This window comes from Gymnoscopelus microlampas, assembly GCF_963454915.1.
Source record: "Gymnoscopelus microlampas genome assembly, chromosome: 19".
NCBI classification, from domain to species: domain Eukaryota; kingdom Metazoa; phylum Chordata; class Actinopteri; order Myctophiformes; family Myctophidae; genus Gymnoscopelus; species Gymnoscopelus microlampas.
The window spans coordinates 38,861,895-38,884,208 of NC_139956.1; the positions used below are offsets into that span (position 1 = coordinate 38,861,895).

The 22,314-nt window shown below is 42.6% G+C and overlaps 1 protein-coding gene across 1 annotated transcript; it reads right to left on the bottom strand.

Moving 5' to 3' along the window:
• Positions 1 to 1,455: 1,455 nt before the first annotated feature.
• syt4 (synaptotagmin IV) lies at positions 1,456 to 21,974 on the bottom strand (the record flags this gene model as incomplete). The annotated part of the gene is made up of 6 exons (XM_084042653.1): positions 21,894 to 21,974; positions 18,074 to 18,380; positions 15,922 to 16,237; positions 14,900 to 15,223; positions 4,380 to 4,500; positions 1,456 to 1,796 (listed from the first exon to the last, which is right to left on the bottom strand). The coding sequence occupies exons 1-6, from the start codon at positions 21,928 to 21,930 to the stop codon at positions 1,456 to 1,458; spliced, it is 1,446 nt and encodes a 481-aa protein (XP_083898779.1). The 5' UTR covers positions 21,931 to 21,974.
• Positions 21,975 to 22,314: the final 340 nt, after the last annotated feature.

Below are 22,314 nucleotides of genomic sequence, written 5' to 3' on the forward strand. Positions count from 1 at the left end.
TTGGTTTGTCTTTGATGTTAGTGAGCAGCTCCTATGAAAGGTGTATTGATTACTGATGTGTATAGTGAAGCTACTGCACTCATTTGAGACTGGTGATATTAATGCCTGATCATACATAGTGATATCAGTACTGTGATAACCTGCGTAGTGTAGATGCCTAGTATATTGTATACAATATTATATTATGCAGTAATGTGATATATTGTGATGTATGGTATTTGTACTTACACCTGTTATTATGTCTTTCTGTATTTACTGCAGAACCACATTGTCATACAGTGACCCATTGTCACTCGCACTCAGTGCCTGTACCCCTCCATTCCAACCTACAACCCATGCCTGTATGCCTGTTTCACCCTGTGCCTACCTCAGTAAAGCAGCCACTATAAACACTCTTCACTCTCTTGTCCACTTGTGTCCTGACCGACGCCCCAGGGGCGAATGAAGCATAACCCCACATAACCAGCCCCCCTTTATACAGTCCTTTAACAAACCCTCACTAACACTAATTAAGGCTCCGTTCCATTTACAAATGGAACCAAATGGACCCTTGCTGGGCCATTTGGTTCCATTTGTACACTCTCAGAGTTACACATCACCCACCATAAGGGGCCATTTGGGAACTAGTGTTTCTAGTGAGCCAGCATGCACATTAATCAGCACCCTGACCAGAACGGAACAGAGCCTTCATTAGTATCATTGGTAACACCTGTGAAGGAAGTAAGAAGAGGCCCAATATCTTTCCAATATGGCTGCTGTGCATAGAGCCTATAACTTCAAACATTGATTGGCTGATTGAAGGATGACATCAATTGAAATGACACGCACCTAAGCCCCACCCCCTAAGAACTTACAACAAAGTCCTCCCCAGTCTTCCCAAGCTCCGCCCACCCACCCACCCACCGTCACTGAAAGTCCAATGAGCGCTGCATGGCTCGACAGCCGCTAAATCCCGCCCATTCCTCGTGTCTCCGCACCCCACTGCGAATGGCCCAGATCGGACTACACGGACACATCGGATTCCGGCTCCCCCCGTTTCCTAATCCAGTGGTTCTCAAAGTGGGGTCCGGGGACCCCCCAGGGATCGTTGAGGGGGTTTCAGAAGGTCCCCATTAAAAATGAGGAAGAATTTCACTACCTTCACCATATTTAACCGTATACTTCGGCTATTTCCAAAATAGCGGATCTCACAAGTGCACAACGCGTTGTGACATGTTGTGAGCTTGTAGATCCACTATATTCAAAACATTTTGAGAAATCTTTAAAAAAAAAAACTATTGGAATCATTTTGACAATTTTAACAACATAAATCTTTTCTTACGGGGGGGGGGGGGGGTCCCATGCACAAACTCTTTTCAGATGGGGGGGGGGGTCCGCGACCAAATACATATACATTTTTGGTGGGGGGTGGGTCCTTGACAACGACTCAAACGTTTTCGAGAACCACCGTCCCTACTAATCCTCCGACATGGCGTGCCACTTGGCGATCTGCCGGCGCGGATGGTCGCAGATCTCCCGCCAGTGTTCGCCGGGCGTGCCGGCCGCGGACGTGCCCATCACCAGGCGTCCCAGGACGGGGGCGGGGCTGCGGGCGGGGGCGGCGCCGGCGGCGCCGGCGGAGCCCGAGTCCATCAGGAGTAGCTCCACGCTGGTGTCGCGCAGGCCCTCGCTGTCGCACGGCAGGTCGAAGACGAACAGCTCGTTGAACACGGGGTTGGGCGCGCACTTCTTCACGTGGGTCTTCTTCTTGCACACGCGCTTCTTCCCCTGGTACAGGTTGACCTTGACGTACGGGTCTGGAGGAGGAGAGGAGAGGGAAGGGATGGAGGAAGGACTCAATTAAGTTTGACACAAAATATCAATACCACAATGTAGGCTACTGTAGACATTACTCTGTTACGAGTGAAAAGGATCAAGACTTCAAGTGAGTAAAAGTACAAAAGTACCGGCATCAAAATGTACTTAAAGTACCAAAAGTGAAAGTGCTCGATATGCAAAATGTCCCATTTCAAGTTTTCTAAATGAATGAAAATCTTTTGAAAAAAGCAGATCTACAAGCTCACAACGCGTCGCGAGAAGAGAAGAGAAGAGAAGAGAAGAGAAGAGAAGAGAAGAGAAGAGAAGAGAAGAGAAGAGAAGAGAAGAGAAGAGAAGAGAAGAAATGAGGAAAGAATGAGCTTGTAGATCTGCTCTTTTCGGTGCATGACACCGGCGTTCAACCAAGTTTAAATCACCCATAAGTGCCCAGACCTGCAGCCATGTGAGTGGCATATTAATCCTAGAGCAGATCAATACCCTGATCAATAGGCAGGAAATGAAGGATGGCAGTGATGACGCGGATGGAGAGGCTGGTGTGTAATCACTGTGTGTGTGTGTGTGTGTGTGTGTGTGTGTGTGTGTGTGTGTGTGTGTGTGTGTGTGTGTGTGTGTGTGTGTGTGTGTGTGTGTGTGTGTGTGTGTGTGTGTGTGTGTGTGTGTGTGTGTGTGTGGGCTCCTAAAGTGCTCTCTATCACATCCAAATCAGATTGTTTCAGTGCAGTGGTCATGTCATCATGACCGCTAGCGGAGTATCGTAAGTAGCGGGCGAGACTATATACCGGAAGAGCAAATTTGGCCTCATGTATTTGTTGTTGTATTATTATTATTACTATTATCTCTGCCCCGGCTGACGGGACGGAGATTATGTTTTCGCCCCTGTGTGTGTGTGTGTGTGTGTGTGTGTGTGTGTGTGTGTGTGTGTGTGTGTGTGTGTGTGTGTGTGTGTGTGTGTGTGTGTGTGTGTGTGTGTGTGTATCTGGAGCTAATCTCGCAAACCACTGGACCGGCAAATGTTTACATACTTTTTGCTATACTATAGCCTGCTACTACTATAGTTTTTGCCTAAATCGATACACATTATCTAAGCTGTCATGTGATGAACATTTATCATACAGCTTTTTTATATTCTTTACCCCATATCCTGAACGCAACATCCAAGACACGGGAATCGTTATGTTGAGGGGCATCTATTGAGCACACTTCCAAAAGCATTTTTTTAAACAAAGAAAAGAAAAGAAAAATACCATTACTGCGTCAAAAGTAATCAACAAACTATAAAAACTGGTCAAACATTAGCATTTTTTCCCACAATATTTATCTGTGGAACCGAGTCATAAAAAATGTATTGCCTCAACTCCTACAATTCCAAGTGCTTGTCAGAAAATAATCATATTTGAAATGGGGACCCCCCAAAATAATCATATTTGAACTGGGGACCCCCCAGCCTGCCTGACAAGCACTTGGAATTGTAGGAGTTGAGACATTACATTTTAGTTTGACTGAGAAAATATATATTCACAATTTTGTCCAATTTCTTATATTATTTGATCAATGTTTGACCACTTTTTGAATAGTTTGTAGTATTACTTTTGATGCAGTAATGGTCTTTTTTCATTTCACTGGAGATACTCCATTTTGGTTCCCAAATGGCCCCTTAAGGTGGGTGTGTAACTCTGAGAGTGTACAAATGGAACCAAATGGACCCGTAAAGGTCCAATGGGTTCCATTTGTACACTATCAGAGATATGGGGGTCCTTGAAAATAAAGACAACCACTGTGCTACACTAAATGGAACGGAGCCTTAATATAGTATTATTGGTAACACCTGTGAAGTAAGTAAGGAAGAGGTCCAATTCATTCCCAATATGGCTGCTGTGCATAGAGCCTATTACCGCTTGGCAAGTTCCATCAAGGGCTCATCTGAAGCTCACACCCTAAATCTGGGACCATTTGGTCTATCGCTCCCCGAGTTATGCGTTATGAGTTATGAGTTATGAGTTACGCCCCAGACCCGTGTTCTCTCCTCCGCATCATCAGTGCCCATACCCTAGGTGGGGTTGGTGAAAGGGCCTACTCTGTGTGGAGTTTGCATGTTCTCCCCGTGTCTCCTAGGGTAGTTAATACCCTCACAAAAACATGCAGTAATCCTGGTCACTATACTGCCTCCCCCTGGTCAGCCAGGGCGCCTGATGGAGGGGAAAGGAACTGGTTGGAATAACGTGTTCCTTCCAAGCGCTACGTCTAACCAGGGAACCTCCCCCCTGTCGGGTGATAAGAAGTGGCCTGCTTGCTCCTCATGCATTGAAGGAGGCATGAGCTTCAGCTTGGGCTCTCCCTAGGCTGGCAGAGGGAGAGTAGAGCCCAGGATTACATAGGCAATTGGCACTGGGTGAAAAAATATGGGTTACAAAATCGTGGATAAAAATTATAGAAAAAAAAAAGTTATGCCCTGGACAGGGATTCTGTACGCAGACACTTTTCTTGTGGTGGCTTATCGCAGTGTTTCTCAACCTTTTTAGGCCACGACCCCCCAAAATAATACAGCGTTATGTTTGTTGTACCTGTGGGTCCATTGTTGTCGGTCTTAGGAAGGTGACGAGCTTTGAGGACCACCACAGTCAGGGTGTTGGTGGTGGACTGGTAGCACAGAGATAGCAGCAGCTCTCCACGACCTGTAGGCTTCTGTGGAGAGATGGACGGAGCGGACATAGTAAGCAGTGGTAGAAGAAGTACAGTTATTTTTTTACTTAAGTAAAGGTATCAATACTGCAGTGTAGAAATACTCTGTTTACAGGTAAAAGTCCGGTAATCCAAATTTACTTGAGTAAAAGTACAAAAGCATTGGCGTCAAAATGTACTTAAAGAACTAAAGTATAAGTACTCGTGGTGCATAATGTCCCATTTCACAAGTTCAACATGTTTAGAAAAATACATTCACACTCCCCGGACCCCCCCCATTCATTCGCTAACGAGCTAATTAATTCGTACTCCCACAAGTCAGCACGTTCATCCTCACGCCGTTCTCATTCGCTACAAGCAAACTCACTCACGCTAAACTCACTCATTCGCTACAAGCAAATTCCCCTCAGCGGTTCACCCTCTGTTCTCTGTTCAGTCTACGTGCTTCGCCGTCTAAGCTGGTTGTACAGCTGTTTGTTTTCAAATTTCCCTCCACCTCCCCGGCCTCCTCCCTGTGGCATTTAGTTCATATTTGTTATAGGTTGATTCGGTGTTTGTACTGTGGTTCTGTGATTCTGTGTATTGTACTGTGGTTCTATGGATTGTATTGTGTGGTAGTTTAATTATGCATTGAAGGTTCAATGTTATGTAAAACTGTATTTTATGCTCTGCTCTGGGGTTTGTGATTTCAGATATGCTGTCATGCTTGCGCAGGTAATCTGTAATATCACATGAGCAGAGTCGCACCGCCAAATGTGAATGCAATAACATTGCAGTCAATGGTTAATATTGCTGTAAATGGTTATATATGCAATATGGTAAACAGTTAATAAATGGTATTGGTTATTCCTGAGCTGAAGTGTCGAAATTAACTTTGAAAATAGCAGATCTACAAGCTCAGATCGGCTATTTTCAAATGGCCTAAATATATATAGGGCTGAAGTGGTTAATGTATGTTTTGAGATAATAATCTAAATCTGCAAAGTAACTAAAGCTGTCAAATAATTGTAGTGGAGTAAAAGTACAATATTTGCCTCTGAGATGTAGTGGAGTAGAAGTAAAAGTATTGAAAATGGGAAATACTCAAGTAAAGTAAAAAATCCTCAAAAGTGTACTGAAGTACAGTATTTGAGTAAATGTACTTAGTTACTTTACACCATTGATAATAAGAGCTAGGGCTGGTCACGATCATGATTTTTACATCGAACTCGGAACTCGGAACGAAAAAAAAAAACGTTTACGTTTTATACTTCGAAAACAAAACATGCACTCGGAAGATTATGAAAAATAAGTTAGATATACAAAGCACTGTGTTCACAATCACAACGCATTGTGACATTGTAGATCTGCTATTTCCGCTACTTTTGACAATTTGTTTGAAAATATATGAAACAATTTCAACGTGGAAACGATCATGAAGATTACGCAAAAATGATGGTGATCATCTCAAATAATTGCGATCAAGCAGGGCGCTCGTGTAATAATTGCGGTATGGTCCCAGTAAGAGAGATAAGTGGGAAGACGGGGGGGAATGAGGAGGGGTTAAATGGAAGGAGAATGGAGAGAAAGAGGTGAGAACAGGCAGGAGATGGAGGCAGCGGGGGTGAGAAAAGAGGTGAGAGGAAAGAGAGGAAGACGTGTGTCGTTCATTTTAGAATCCGCTGGCTTGCATGCCGGGTGAACACACAATAAAACACAAGTCTCCCTATAATAGAGTGTCTTTAGGTGAAACTAGAAAAAGTGCTCCTCGGAGCACAGGTCTCCGCCAGGTCAGGTACGTTATTCTGGCCTCCTGGTGGCGCTATAATAGGCCAATGTGAAAAGGGTGCCATTTATTCTTAGGTCTTTCACGGCAATCAGACACTGCATTCATGAATTGAGGCATTGTGTTCCAAAAATGTGTTTTGCTAAATTAGACCTGCTGGTGGCGCTATAACAGGCCAATGTGAAAAGGGTGGCATTTCTTCCTCGGCCCAATGGGAATGTGCGTGTGAAATTTCACGGAAATCGCAAGCTGCGTGCATAGTTTGAGGATGGAATATGGGACATCGGACAGATCTGTGTTGATCACATGACTATAGAGATACTGTGTACCGATTTGCATGACGTTTGGATAAAATCTGTAGGAGTAATGTAAAAAAAAAAGTGTTTTGCACAAATCGGCCTCCTGGTGGCGCTATAACAGGACAGACAAGATGGACACACACACACGGACGGACGGACGGACGGAGGGTAAAACATACTCTCTCGCCATGCCTTCGGCCTGGCGGAGACAATAAGTATGTCATAACATGCCCATGTATATAGGCTCAGTGGTCATGACTGCAGTTCCTTATTGTTCCAGAAGGTGGCATTCACATTTCCTGTATCCGGAGTCAGTTTCTCATAGCTTCATTTGATTGGCTGAGCAGCAGATTTGAACAGGAAACACACAACACCTTCATAATGTGTTTTACGGTTCAAAGCTGAGGCTGAGCCAGTCAAATCAAAGATGGATTAATTTATGAAGATACACCATCCCATTCGGAGCCTCTAGAGGGCGAAATGGTAGCCTACACACATCCTACAAATAGGTACCGGCGTCTGGCGGCAAATCTTGTGAAAGTCCTATTATATGTTTCTGGTGCTAGATCCTGTGAGAGTGTGTTGCTTAGTTCAGTGACCATGGGACTAAAGAAGCGTTGAAAATGTATAGATGTTCACTCCTCCATTTGAAATCCATTGATTCCAACCTGCTTCCGGTCTACTAAAAAGGGCGGCCACTACACAGTCATGCAGAGAGCCTATTGGGATGCAAGGATCCATGTGTTAATAATGCAGGATGTGACTGAGAGCCCTTTCATCACGTTGCAGTATGACATGAACATGTGTCAACTCTGTTTTCACACAGTATGAATACCTGCCGGCTGCCCTGAGGCCAGAGAAGTGGATTTCACCAGCTGTGCCTCTATTCTTTCCCTCGTCTGTCAGCAAGAATGGTGAAGAATACCAAGAATAGTACGCGCGAGCGCGAGCGCGCGTGCGTCTTTGTGAGAGGAGCGTATGTGAGTCACATCTCTTTTCTCTAAGGACTTGCACAAGGGATTATGCTAACGAGTTGATATTTACACAGCGGATGTTGGAGAAAGGGCTCTATTAGAGATGAGAGCGGGTCGAAAGCGAGCGGAAAATAATCATTTAAATTTGTACGTCAATACCTTGCCTGCAGTATCCATTTCATTGTCAATGGAGAGAGACTATCAGAACTGAAATCAGATCAGATGCCCTCTTTTTAGATACATGCCACCAAATACATAACTCTTGATCAACAAAGACTATGTAAGTCCAGTCCCTCAAGGCTGTTCTACTCTTACTTACGAAAAACAACTCACTTTTAAATGCTCTGTTTTTAATTCTCAGCAGCAGTACGACGCTTTGGCCTTGCGGTCTTTTTCAAGTACGTCTACGCTTTACTTACACCTATGAAAAAAGCTAATAGGATCACTCAACTGGTTAGGATTCATCCTCCAGGGAGAATGAAGGCACACAGCGAGTTCCATGGAAATCCAGACAGTAGTTTTAAACTTAAAAACCTATATATTTTGAACCGGGTGTTTCCCTAGGGTCTATAGTAGGTCCTCTCTTTTTTTACCCTCTACATGAAATCCCTTACATCAAAATAGTTTATTTGCAAGCTCACAACATGCCACGTAGTTGTGACGCATTGTGAGCTTGGAGATCTGACTGTTCGCCCCAAACTAGGGACTCTAGGTTCATTCAATGAAATTAAAATGTATTAACAGGGCAACACGTGAGACACATACGTTTTTATCAACCAAAGATCAACCAAAACATACCTAATGACTAATTACAAATCAATACTGTCCTTGGAGACACCAAAGCCGCTGCAACCTGCGTGCCACCATCGGCAGAGTGTTCTAAGATATCTAGCTTGAGACGAGGTGTTCCTGACATTCGGCAGAGCCTCCTGCTAGGGGGATTAAAATGGGTTATAGGTAGGATCACAGAAACTCTGCTGTACCACATCAAAGACAGTGCGGCGCTTTCTGCGAGCAAAACACTATAGTGGCAATAACTTTGGGCATTTACTGTACTGTATGAAATCATAACAGAAACATCACCGGAGATGTTGGCAGCAGGAGCGACTTTCAAGACTAGAACACAAGGATACAACTCAATTCCCTTGGCTTTTATGTGGTTCCACAAGAAACCAATTTCCCCTACTGATTACACACTGGCATGCATGGCCACACACACGCACGCACGCACGCACGCAGGCGTGCACACACACACACACACACACACACACACACACACACACACACACACACACACACACACACACACACACACACACACACACACACACACACAGACACACACACACACACACACACACACACACACACACACACACACACACACACACACACACACACACAGAAGACTATCTTCTGTCCCAGTGATTTGTTTTAATGGGCCTCTTGGTAGCCTGATACAGAGGAAAGTGGGCCGTGCGGTCATCAATATACTTTATTGATCTGTGCATGTGTCCTGAATACGAACACACACACCAGTTAGACTAAAACCCACGCCACGTACAAAGAGAGCCACCGCCCCTGTCTGTAACCGGCCGAACGAATGTGTTTCTCTCTCTCTCTCTCTCTCTCTCTCTCTCTCTCTCTCTCTCTCTCTCTCTCTCTCTCTCTCTCTCTCTCTCTCTCTCTCTCTCTCTCTCTCTCTCTCTCTCTCTCTCTCTCTCACAAATAAATACCTAGTCCAGCGCAATACAATTGAACCCATTGAACCCTTGCATCCCATTCCCTATTCTGGGCATGTCATTGTAGCAGATCTATAGGCTCACAATATGTGTTGCAATTTGCAATTTATGAACATTTTTGGAAAATCTTGAAAGTTGAATAATTAAAAAAATGTTTTTAACACAAACGTTTTCTTCTGGGGGATCCCGGCACAAAATATTTTCAGATGGGGGTCCACGGCCAAATACATATCATTTTGGGGGTCCTTGGCACAAACAGGTTTGAGAACTACTGATTTAGAAGGCATTATTTGTAGAATCGATTGAAGAAAAACCCATCCCAACGGCTGAAGCTCTAAAGGGAGCAGGCAGAATCCTCCTTCCATTGCTCAGAAATGTAATTTCCTGGTGTCATGATCTCCTAGCAGACCAGCCCAGCACTCCCAGCACTGCTCTTATGGGAGAAGAGCACACCAGATGAAACGCAATTAAACATAATGTTCGCTGCCGGCAGAAACCTTGTATCTTCGTATTTCATCCGTTTTAATTTTTTTCATAAACGAATGCCCCATTTTATACTTTGTCGCATGACAGTGTGCACGTGTGCAGTGCAAATCTCACAATGTGTTCCATGTAACTTGCAATACATGTGGATCAGCTATTTTCACTATTGTATTTTTCTTACTGAAGATTTTGGTCTATAATGACTAAATAAGGAACATCAGGTTGAACGTGTGTTTGTGGGTTTTCTGAAAATTTAACCAATGAAAAGTATTAATAAGCGCTTGTGACTAAATAATAACTACATCGGATCCCCTTGTACAGTGTTTCTTTGTATGTTTTCTTCTGAAAAGTAACCATTTTTGGACATACAAGGTTAATACTCGTCAGCGACGATGTCTCACATTCCCCCCGCTCCCTCCATTGTGTGAAGATGTACAGAGTGCTAAACATTTCCCCAGACAGTATTCAGACTGTTTCAGCACACCTCCAAAGAGTATACGCTGTGAAGACACGGATCTATAATCGTGTTCCAGGTATAGCATCTCATATTCCTCCTATTCAATTACATGCCTGGAAATGTACAAAGGAACATGCACAGCCTGGAGCTTTTAGCAGAACCCCGTATAGAGTAGCTACTATGACAACCCACAAATCCATACCGCGGGAGATATCAGCTGACATTCCATAGATTCAGTATACTCTGTCTATGGAAGATAGGCTGAGAAATGTACATGCATATTAGGGGTGGGACGATATATCGATATCGCGATATTATCGCGATACTTCCTCCCGCGATAAATAATCGATATACTGCCGAAAAATATCGATATAATATATATATTTTTTGTGATACGTTGTTTTTCCGACTCTGAATCGATTTGTGTGATGAGGATTTTGAACTGTTTGGTGCTATTTTATGTGTTTATGAATTGAATACAAGATATAATGTTGGTGAAATTTCATGCAATGTATCGTGATATCGCAATATATCAAATATCGTGATGTTATTGTTATCGAGGGCCTAATTTCGCCACAGATATCGTATCGTGAGGTACCCATATCGTCCCACCCCTAATGCATATGTGGTAGAAGCTCTTTTCGCACTTAGCAGCGACTAGGCGACAGGATACAGGCCATTTCCAAAGGAAGCCAGTCATATGAATATACAAAGTGACGACCGACACTTATAGTTTTATAGTGTGGAGTCACGATCACAGTGTTAATTTTGTTGACTAAGACTAAGACTAAGACTAAAAGACAAAGATTTGTATATTTAGTCGACTACTAAACAATTTAAGATGACTAAAATAGGACTAAAACTAAATGGTGTGTTATTCAAAAGACTAAGACTAAATCAGAATTTGCTGTCAAAATGAACACTGTAGAGTCGGGATGGCCGAGCAGTCTAAGGCGCTGCGTTCAGGTCGCAGTCTCCCCTGGAGGCGTGGGTTGGAATTCCACTTCTGACAGTAACTTAGCCGTACATATTGTTTTAGTTTTTTTCTTACCTTTAAAGTGTTTATATGATGTTCTGCTTAGTAGTGTATATCTGTCTGTCATTTATTGTGTTATGAATTGAGACCCCTATTGAATCAAGCCGAAAGGCCTCTTTGGGTTTTTCATCCTTCTTAGTTGACCTTGTATTTCGAACTGTACTTCCATGTGCTTTTTCCCCTGCAAACTTCTAAACAAAGTATTCAATCAATCACAAAAAGTCTCTACAGTATAGTGACAGCAGAGTTCAGCGCCTCGGCCAGCGCCGCTACCTAAGGACGCCTCGTTGAGGGGAGTCACTCCAATTTTCATTTTCAATCAGCTTGATGTGATGACACCTGCGTGCTGACTGACAGTCTGGAGAGTGTTTGACTGTGTAAGCTCAACACTCTGCCTCATTCATATTGCTGGAGGAACACTCATCGGGTGAATTACGCTCCACTGGTTCTCTGTCGCACATTAACTGTGTTAGTTATGTGGCCTGACGCTGTTTTCCTGTCTCCTCTGTAGGCAATATAGGAGAGCGACTGAATGCTACTTTATTCTGTTATTGTTTGGATTTGCCCCCAACCGGGAAGAAGTTACGTTTAAAATGGAATGTGCCATTCACACTGAGCACTATAAGATATAGTGCTCAGGGTGTGAATGGCAAAGACCGATTTTAGTCTATAACTATAAAGATAACTATATCGTTCACCATTACATTTTTTTATAGTCGATTTGAACTCTAGTTATTATGCTCACTGCTCAGTGTGAATGGCCCTTTACACAGGCTGCTTTCCCCCTTGCTCCTTTCATCATTATCCCACCTGAATAAACTGTCTTTATTTGAATTTGACACTGTGGTACTGTGTGGTTGTGTCAGTCATCACAATAGCTACAAAATAGGGATGTCCGATATTATCGGCCTCCCGATATTATCGGCCGATATTAGCATAAAAATTGATATCGGGAAAATATCGGTATCGGTTTTTGAAAAAAAAAAAATTTTTTTTTTTTTTTTTTTTTTTTTTTTTGCTTTATAAATAAGTTACAGGAGTTCTTACTGTATATGGTGTGTGTGATATGAAATTTGAGCTTACCCTAATCACAATAATCCCCGCATATATCGGTATCGGTTGATATCGGTATCGGTAATTAAGAGTTGGACAATATCGGTATATCGGTTATCGGTAAAAAAGCCAATATCGGACAACCCTACTACAAAAGCTATAAAACAAGTTGAGATGGCTTCAACTTCAACTTTGCGCTTCAATGATCAGTGGTGGAAAAAGTACTCAAATGTTTTACTTAAGTAAAAGTACCAATACTGCAATATAGAAATACTCTGATACAAGTAAAAGTCCAGAATAAAACATTTACTTGAGTAAAAGTACAAAAGTATTGGCATCAAAATATACTGAAAGTGACAAAAGTAAAAGTACTAAAATATTTGAAAATAGCCGATCTACAAGCTCACAACGCATCGCAATGCGACACGTAAAAAGTAGCTAGTAACTAAAGTTTTCAAATAATTGTAGTGGAGTAAAAGTACAATATTTGCCTCTGAGATGTAGTGGAGTAAAAGTGAAAGTACTGGAAATTGGAAATACTCAAGTAAAGTACAAATACCTCAACATTTTACTTAAGTACAGTACTTAAGTAAATGTACTCATCACAATAGCTACAAAAGCTATAAAACAGTTCAGATGGCTTAAACTTTCTTTTTGTGCTTCAATGATGAAACAGTGAAGCGTCAATCAATGATGTTTCATCATTCCCACTCCCCACAACACCTGCTTGTAATGGAGGGAAAAAGTCACGCTTGCCATCAGGCAGTTCCCTGTTCTTTTTAAGACAAGCCTTAATATTTTCCTTCATAATGATGTTTCTCCCGCTCCTTGCTCCCTCACATGGACGCATGCTCTATGGCGTCAACGAGCATGTTGAGTAACACTTCAATGGCTACTCGCCGACAGTGTAGCTGACCATGCTTGTTCTTTCCTTTTCTTTTTTTGCTTTTGTCACTGTTATAAGTGTCACTTTCACATCAGGCATTTAGCAGCTCGGATGTGCGTGACTTTCTGGAATAATTATTACAACTTAGCTATTCATGAACTCAACATTGAATATCATTGAGTCTTTTTAGTCTAAAATGTAAAAAGGAAACAGTTTTGTTCACCAACATATCAGTTCAAACCTCTGATAGCATCGCATGTGTTCTCTGGGGCAAACAGTGTACTGGAATTGAAAAAAAGCATGATTCAATTTATTTCCTGATATCTTCCAATTATCTTTCCATTTCCTGGGCGGAGATAGGGTCACAGAAGCAGCCTCTAACATGACATCAGCCTGTCCCTACAGTAAATGACCACCACCACACCGGACATAAGCCGATCTTCAAGCTCACAACGAGCCATGCTGATATATACGTTGTGAGCTTGTAGATCTGCTATTTTCAGACCTGCAGGCAACTAAGTAGAACTAGTGGGATTTTACCTTTGTCTCCAAAAAGTCTGCTCTTCAGGAATTGGCAAACAATAATAATAATATAAATTAAAAAAATACAAAATATGAATCTTTTATCATGTGAATGGAGACTTTTTTATATACAAGCTTGTAAAACCCTGTAAGTATTGAAGCTTAATGGCCACCAAGAAAAGCTCTTTACTGCACTGCATGTGGTTTCACAGCGGTGCAGCTAATCAGCTCTCAGTGATCTATAATGATGACGCAACAGATCACATGACTTCCCAGTGGAAAACACCTGCCATCTGATAACCCACATCCACTCTTACACTGATACTCAACCTTTTTTCAGTTCAAGGACCACCGGTTTGATATGCATTATTAGACCACAGAGGATTTTTTTTCCATCTCTAGGACCCCATCTTCACTGTATGTGCATTTGCACACTCTTAGAGTTACAGACCCGAAAGGGTTCATTTGTATCCCTAGTGGTCCCCGGACCCAACGATTAGGGACAGTTAATACTGCACAATTCTGAAAGCAATCCTGGACATGAATATAACTAAAGTAAATGTCTAGATATAATAAATATAATCTATAATGAACATTAGCGAGGACCAATTTGATGAAGGTAGATTGAAAATTGGTGAAGTGGTCCTTCACGCTGTTATTAACCCATTCAATCCGGGAACGCATCTCTGTCATTTTAGACTTCTTTGGCTATTCAAAAATAGCAGATCTACACACTGTGCCGCGCCATGAGCTTATCTGCTACTTTTTTTTTAAATCATGAAAATTCGTTCAAATCTTGAATATATATTTTTAAAGCGAACATTTGTCAACTCATATCTGTGCGTCTGGGGGTCCCTGGAACAAAACATTTTGAGATGGGGGTCTGCGGCCAAATACATATCATTGTGGGTGGTCCTTGACATGAAAAAGTTTTAGAACCACTGATATAATGTTGTTTTTGTTTTGTTTTGGAAACCGTTAGGCTTTAGAATCCCCAGAAGTAAAGATTTGAGTTAAAAATGTTCGCTTTAAATACAATCATTTTCAGCTTGTATATCTGCTATTTTTGAATAAGTATAAATAAAGTATAAACTAATGGTTAGAGCAAAAAAAATCTAAAATGACACAGTATGCGTCCCCGGATTGAATGGGTTAAAAATTCAAACAGAATTAGGCTCTCCTTACCCTGATGTTCTTCTTGATGATCTCGCGGCTCATCAGGATACGCCCCTCCGACAGGTCGACGCCCGCCAGCGGGACGAGCGTCTCCCCGATGACCTCGTCGCGGGAGAACCTGTCGAAGCTCAGCACCACGAAGTGGAGCGACAGCTCCGACACCCGGGCCACGGAGACGCCGTAGAAGCTGAACGTCTCGTCGAAGGCCGGGTCCAGGGTCTTGCGGAGGACGCGGGTCTTGACGCGGTGCTTCTTCTCCGGCAGCAGTGTCAGCTTGATGTAGGGGTCGGAGGTCAGCGAGTGCTCGTCCATCGGGGTCAGGCCGTGGGCTTCCTGTGATGGATCGACGACGAAACCAATCGATAAAAAGAAACCAATCAATTCCAATGAAACGCGTTTACGGTATGTCGTGCGCAGTGGTGGAAAAAGTACTCACAATTTTGATTTAAGTAAAAGTATCAATACTATAATGTAGAAATACTTACTTGTAAATATGTTACAAGTAAAAATCAGGAATTCAAACTGTATTTGAGTTAAAGTACAAACGCATTGGCATCGAAATGTACTTAAAGTAAGTACTCATTATGCAGAATATCCCATTTCAAGTTTTCAAATGTATAAAAATCATTTGAAAATAGCAGATCTACAAGCTACGAGCTTGTAGATCAGCTAAGTGGCCGAAATGTATATAGGGCTGTAATGTATGTGTTGTGATAATAATCTAAATCAGCAAAGTAAATAGTAACTGAAGTTTTCAAATAATTGTAGTGAATTGTAGCAGCCAATTATATATATATATATTTATAATCATTTATTTTAATATTTTTTTTGCCAATATATGGCAAGTATATGCAGAATATATGCTGCATATATGCCATATTCAGGTTCATGTATGTGCATATATGTGGATATATAGGGAATATATGTCTCATATACAGCTTATACGTCCACATATATGGATATATCTATGTAGAGACATATATGCAGGCGGACAATTTGTAATATGTCTATGCATACACATGCATACATACCTTGATGTGAACCACAAAGGCCTTCCTCTCCGGCTGGTACTCCAGGGAGAAATGGAGAGTCCCCAGGCCCCCGCCGCCGTCCTTCTCCCCTCCCTGGGGTGGTTTGTCCACGGCCGGGGTGGGTGCCTGGCTGGAGAGCGAGCTGGAAGGGGAGGCCAGGTCGCGGCGGTCCACCACCCCGGGCTGCGTGAACCCCGCCAGGGGCGAGGGAAGCTCCAGGTCGGGGGAGCTCCGCACCTTCTGCTGGTGTTGGGAGGGCTTGCTGGTGAAGTTGCCGTTCAGATCTCGGTTCTCCAGGTCCAGGTGCATGGGCGGCCTGTGAGGAAGATTGATATACAATTATACCTTGTTATTAACACATTGAGTGCCAAAAACGGTCCGGACCGTTTTTCATAATCCAAACAAGGAGTGCCGAAAACGGTCCGGACCGTTTTTGACCCAATTTTATTTGTATACGTGGGGCCCACGTGGGGGCGCTCTAACGAAACTTTGGGATCATCCAAGGAGTCTCTGAGAAGGAGAGGCCGGATGTGGATCCATGTTAAAAATCCGTCCGGTCGGCCTCTCCAATGTTAACTCCTTGACTAAAAGCTTAATATCTCCATTTCTTTTTAACGTGGTGGAAGCGAGCGTTTTGCAATGGAGGATCGCGTTAGAAATATTATTGTTCCAGGCGTTAGTCGGGACCCTCCGCCGTCTCGCACGCACGCTTGTTTACATGCACTTCCGCGTCGTGGCTTCTACAGCACGAAACGTATCAACATAAGTAGATGGAAGAAATGCAGGCACTGAACGTATAATATTTTAATAAACCTCTGGCACCCGATGTGTTAAGTTGTTATGACATTTTGCACATCATTAGCCTCATAGCATAATTGCCTACGTATTTTTTGGGTCGAATTGGCATTTCTGCCTAACTCCACTCTCCAAACACTGCTGCTTCATTGTGCTTTATTGCCTATATATCCTCATCAGTGTACGAATTGACCCTTACCAGTCCATTGTGGTTCCATTCGTACACTCATGAGTTATGGGGGGTCTGTGGCAATAATGCAGGGGGAAACCAGATACATCCTCAAAGGGGCGCTGCTGGCCTAGTGGTTGAGGCGCACACCACATATTGGCTCTTGTCACTGGCGTGTCACTCCCCGTTTCTCTCTCCCTGTTTCCTCTCACTCTCTCTACTGTATACTATCAGTAAAGACAGAAAAGCCTCAAACATATATATTTAAAAAAAAAAGGGTCCTCAAATTTTAAACATTTGAGAACCTCTGGCTTAGGGAACAGCTTGGTCCGGTTAAGGCTCTCTCCCTGCTTTTCCCCGAGAACTAACTGAACCACCACCCTGATGTTGTTTAATGTTTAAAGGAGTACTTCACCCAAATAATGACTTATTTTCTATCAATTACACACCCCATGAAGCCTTGAATTTGTGGATGTTTTTTTTTCGTTTTTATCGTATTCCTAAGCCAATACTTTGATGACAGGCGGAGTCTCTGGCAGCGAGCAGCCACAAACATCTCCATGAATACAAGGCTTCATGGTGTGTGTAATTGATTGAAAATAACTATTCTTTTTGGGGTGAACAACTCCTTTAATGTACTTCTCCCATGAGCGCATGTGTGAAACTTCCATCTTATAACAGTGTCTCCGATTCCGTTTGCCTCAACAATAGGCTCTATGCACAGCAGCCATATTGGAAAGACATTGGGCCGGTTCCATACTTCCTTCACAGGTGTTACCAATGATAGTAATGAAGGCTCTGTTCCATTCTGGTCAAACAGAGTCAGGGTGATGGTATTGTGCATGTTGGCTCACTAGAAACACTCTGTTACACCAGTGGGTCTCAAAGTGTTGTCCAGGGACCCTCATGGCTTCTTGAGGGGGTTCCGAATGGCACCTTACGGGTGTGTAACTCTGAGGGTGTACAAATGGAACCAAATGGATCCGTAAGGGTCCATTTGGTTCCATTTGTACACCCTCAGAGTTATGGGGGTGTGAAATTAAAAGGTTTGAGAACCACAGTGCTACACTAAATGGAACAGAGCCTTCATTTAAATCATTGGTAACACCTGTGAACAGCCATATTTCTTTCCAATATGGCTGCTGTGCATAGAGCCTAAAACTAAGTGATAGAGAATTCCACGGTCACCTGCTATCGCTGGGACTCGAGAGCAGCTTCGGGACGCCGGAGGAGGGGTTCATAGCCGAGGCGGTCGTGTGGCAGTTTCCGTTCACGTCGGTTTTGGCGCCATCGCCGGCCAGAGCGGCGGCAAACTTCTTCTTGCTGAGGCTCTCGGGGTAGATGTCGACGCCCTTGAGCATGTGGACAAACTTGTAGGGAGGCGTCTTCTGGGACTTGTTGGTGTCCTTGCGCTGGCAGCAGATCCAGGCGAACGCCGACACGCTGAACACCAGGCCGAACACGCTCACCATGGCAACGCCCACCGGCACCTCCGCTGTGGAGAGGACAAGCAGTGGTGGGAAAAAGTACTCGGATGTGTTACTTATGTAAAAGTATCAATACTGCAACATAGACAAATACCTCTGTTACAAGTAAAAGTCCGGAATTCAAAATGTACTTCAGTAAAAGTCCAAAAGTATTGGCCTCACAATATACTTAAAGTACAAACAATTTAAGTGCTAAAATGTTTGAAAATAGCAGATCTACAAGCTTGCAACGCGTTGCATCGCGAGCTTGTAGATCGGCTATTTTCAAATAGCCTATGTATAAAATAGGGCTACAGTGGTTAATGTATGTTTTATAATATAATCATTTATTTCTGCAAAGTAACTAGTAACTAAGTTTTTAAATCATTGTAGTGGAGTAAAAGTACAATATTTGCCGCTGAGATGTATGTGGAGAACAAGTAAAAGTAATGAAAATAGGAAATACTCCAGTAAAGTAAAAAAAATACCTCACAACTGTACTTAAGTACAGCACTTGAGTAAATGTACTTAGTTACTTTACACCACTGGTGACAAGAGTTGAGTGTTTTTGCGAGAGAAATAAGCAACCAGGTCTTTTACGTAAAACAAGCCAAAAAGAAGCTCCTAAGCTAAGGCAATTTGAAAATAGCCGATCTACAAGCTATTGTAGATCTGTTATTTTCAAAAATAGAAAAATGATAATCTTGAAAAAAAATAGGTAATTTTGGAACATTTTTGAAACATTTCAACAACACAAATCTTGTATGTGTAGAGAGTCAGTAAACCAAGGTCACAGAGAAACATGACGAGAGTCGGATTCAAACTCGGGTCATCGCAACTCACAAGGTGTGTGTGGTCTGTGTACATTTACTACTGTCTGAGCCACCAGGCACTCATATTGTGTATGATTTTTACTAAATATAAACACATCTGAGAGAGAAAATGAGAGAGAAAATGAGAGAGAGAGAGAGAGAGAGAGAGAGAGAGAGAGAGAGAGAGAGAGAGAGAGAGAGAGAGGTGATCCTTTTACATTTAATCATACACACTTATTTATTAACTAACATTATTAGTGACTAATAGATTGTTCCAGTAGCATGTTAGCTGGTGAAACACCCTTTCAGATGTAAAAATGATTTCAAATGTGTCTTCTTTTTTTCTTCTCCAAACAATAAAAACAACAACAAATATAAACTATCTCTGCTTCGTACAATGAATGAAGTATACAGTATAGCACCATGTGGTTAACATTGAACTATAAGAAAGGTTGTTTTGGAAGGAGATCATGCTCAGGAAAACTTCCACAAAATGGACTCCAACTGTGAGTCACTGTAAACACGCTCTGCCTCTGTCAGTGATGGAAGAAGTACTCTTCTTTTTTTTTTTTTACTTAAAAAAGTACAAGTATCAATACCCTATTGTAGAAAAAGTCTGTTACAAGTACATATTTTCAGCGAGTGACGTTGTGTTGTGCCTTTTTTGTTGAAAATTTGTTATTTGTGGTACAAGCGACACTTATGACGAAGTTTAAATGAGGCGCGAGGCGCTGACTAATATGAGGGAATAAAAACACAGGCTGTTCAATACGGATAAGTCATCGTCATAATTGGTATGATGTTCCAAACATGGGCAAATCAACAGGGAACAGCTGGTGTTTGTGGCATTGCATTGGATTAAGTCTAACAATCTCCATTTTGATATTGCATGAGGTGCAGCTGTTCTGGAAAATATTGTAGCTCGAATCCAGTTTTCAACGGAAGTGTTCATTAACGCAACAATGTGGTTAGGATTATAGCAATAATTGATGATGATCATGAGAAAAAACAAATGCAGTCATGGCTTAATCTAAATATGAATCTAAATGTCAAGAATTTAATTATTCCATTGGCTCAACAATAGAGTGATGCAACACAAGTCTAAAAATGTAATTAAATTCAGTATTCTATATTTTCATTTGACTTAAGGATAACATACAGCTATGACACTGATAATGATCCGTCAGTGGTTTATTTTGGTTTAAGCACTTAGCGTCAACCTAGCGTCCCTATTTTGACATGTGATTATATTGTCTACAAATGTCAAATATAGAGAAAATACAGGGTGTACAGTATATGTTTCACTATTGGATAAAGTCAGTATACTGGGCAGCATTGAATATGTGTGCATTATAAAAGTGTATATTCCACTCTGTTTACATAACGCAGTCAGAATCTCCAAAACTTGTTTATTTTCAGGAAAGGGAGAAAAAAAAAGACTTAGAAAACCCACAGATGTATCCCACGTCCTGGGATGACAACCAATAAAAAAAAACTAAAAAAACACTGTGACCACTGTTGTAATGATGTCAGAAGGAAAGCTGTTGTCTGTGTGAAAAGCACTATTATCAGATGGCCTCAGACAGTGTGCCGATCCACATGAGATACGTGGGAGAGGAATACGCCCAGTCAAACTATACCCCAGTGCCAGCCAGCCAGCCAGGCACGCACGCACGCACGCACGCACGCACGCACGCACGCACGCACGCACGCACGCACGCACGCACGCACGCACGCACGCACGCACGCACGCACGCACGCACACACACACACACACACACACACACACACACACACACACACACACACACACACACACACACACACACACACACGCAGGCAGGCAAGCAGGCCGACAGACAGGCAGACAGACAGACAGACAGACAGACAGACAGACAGATGCACATCTGGCACAATGTGGGGCATCATTAATATGGCGAAGTGATGATAAGCTGGGCTATAATTATGTGTCTATTATGTAAAAGCTCCATGTAAAACCTACATGTCTTACTTAGACTACACAAACTCGACATAGACAAACTTAAATATTTTGTAGCAATATATACAGTACACTCTCCTCGATGGCGTTGAGGAGCCTGAAGAGCCATCTCAAAGCACTCATCATGGTAAAATAATAGCTTTATAATGCTGGACTAATTTCCAGTTTAATCCACAACACTTATAGGTTACATTATTTCATCATTCCCTTTTATATAAAAAAATACTTATGATGAACACAGTAACCTGGATTATTGTGCCTTATTATTGTTCTACGTGGCAGCAACACTGGGCAGACGGACACAATGGGTGGCTGGGTGGTGAGAGAGAGTGCCAGTCAGTCCCAAACTACCGGATACAAAGGGAAGACAAACCCAGCCCACCCATCAGCACACCCACTAGTTGGTAATTCACCCCCCTTTCAAAGTGAGGGGGGTACCACTTTACCTTATTGGTTATTTACAAAAAAAACATCTTGAACAAAATGTGAACATTTTGGAATCTTTTTTGAAACATCACAAACGGGCACAACATATTTTGTTGGGGGGGAGTTTGAGAACCAATTTAAAGCGATATTTCACTTTCAAATGAAATAGACATTAAACAAAATATATATAAAAAATAACGGAAATTGTAATGGAAAAATCACGACATTAGAAGGACATTCTAATGCGTTGAAAGCTAAATATCCCTTTAATCTATTTTTTGGGGGGGGATAGGAGGGAGACTTACCGATCAATTGCGCCCCTTCCTCCACCATAGGAGCCATGATGGAGCTAATCCGTGTGCTCAGCCTCTGTCCAAGGTGCTGAAAATCTCTGCCTCTGTCCAAGGTGCTGAAACGATCTGCCTCTGTCCAAGGTGCTATAAACCTCTGCCTCCGTCCACCCTACTGAAACGATCTGCCTCTGTCCAAGGGTGCTGTAAACCTCTGCCTCTGTCCAAGGTGCTGAAAACCTCTGCCTCCGTCCACCCTACTGAAACGATCTGCCTCTGTCCAAGGTGCTGAATCCCTTGTTAATTCCAGTGCGCTTTAGTGCGCTTCCTCTCTCACTGACGATGTCCCTATTTCCTCCTCTGTAAATGTAATGGCACTCTGGGGCGTTGAGGTGTATTTCCGGTGGGTATCGCTACAGAAGTAGCTTATGGCCTA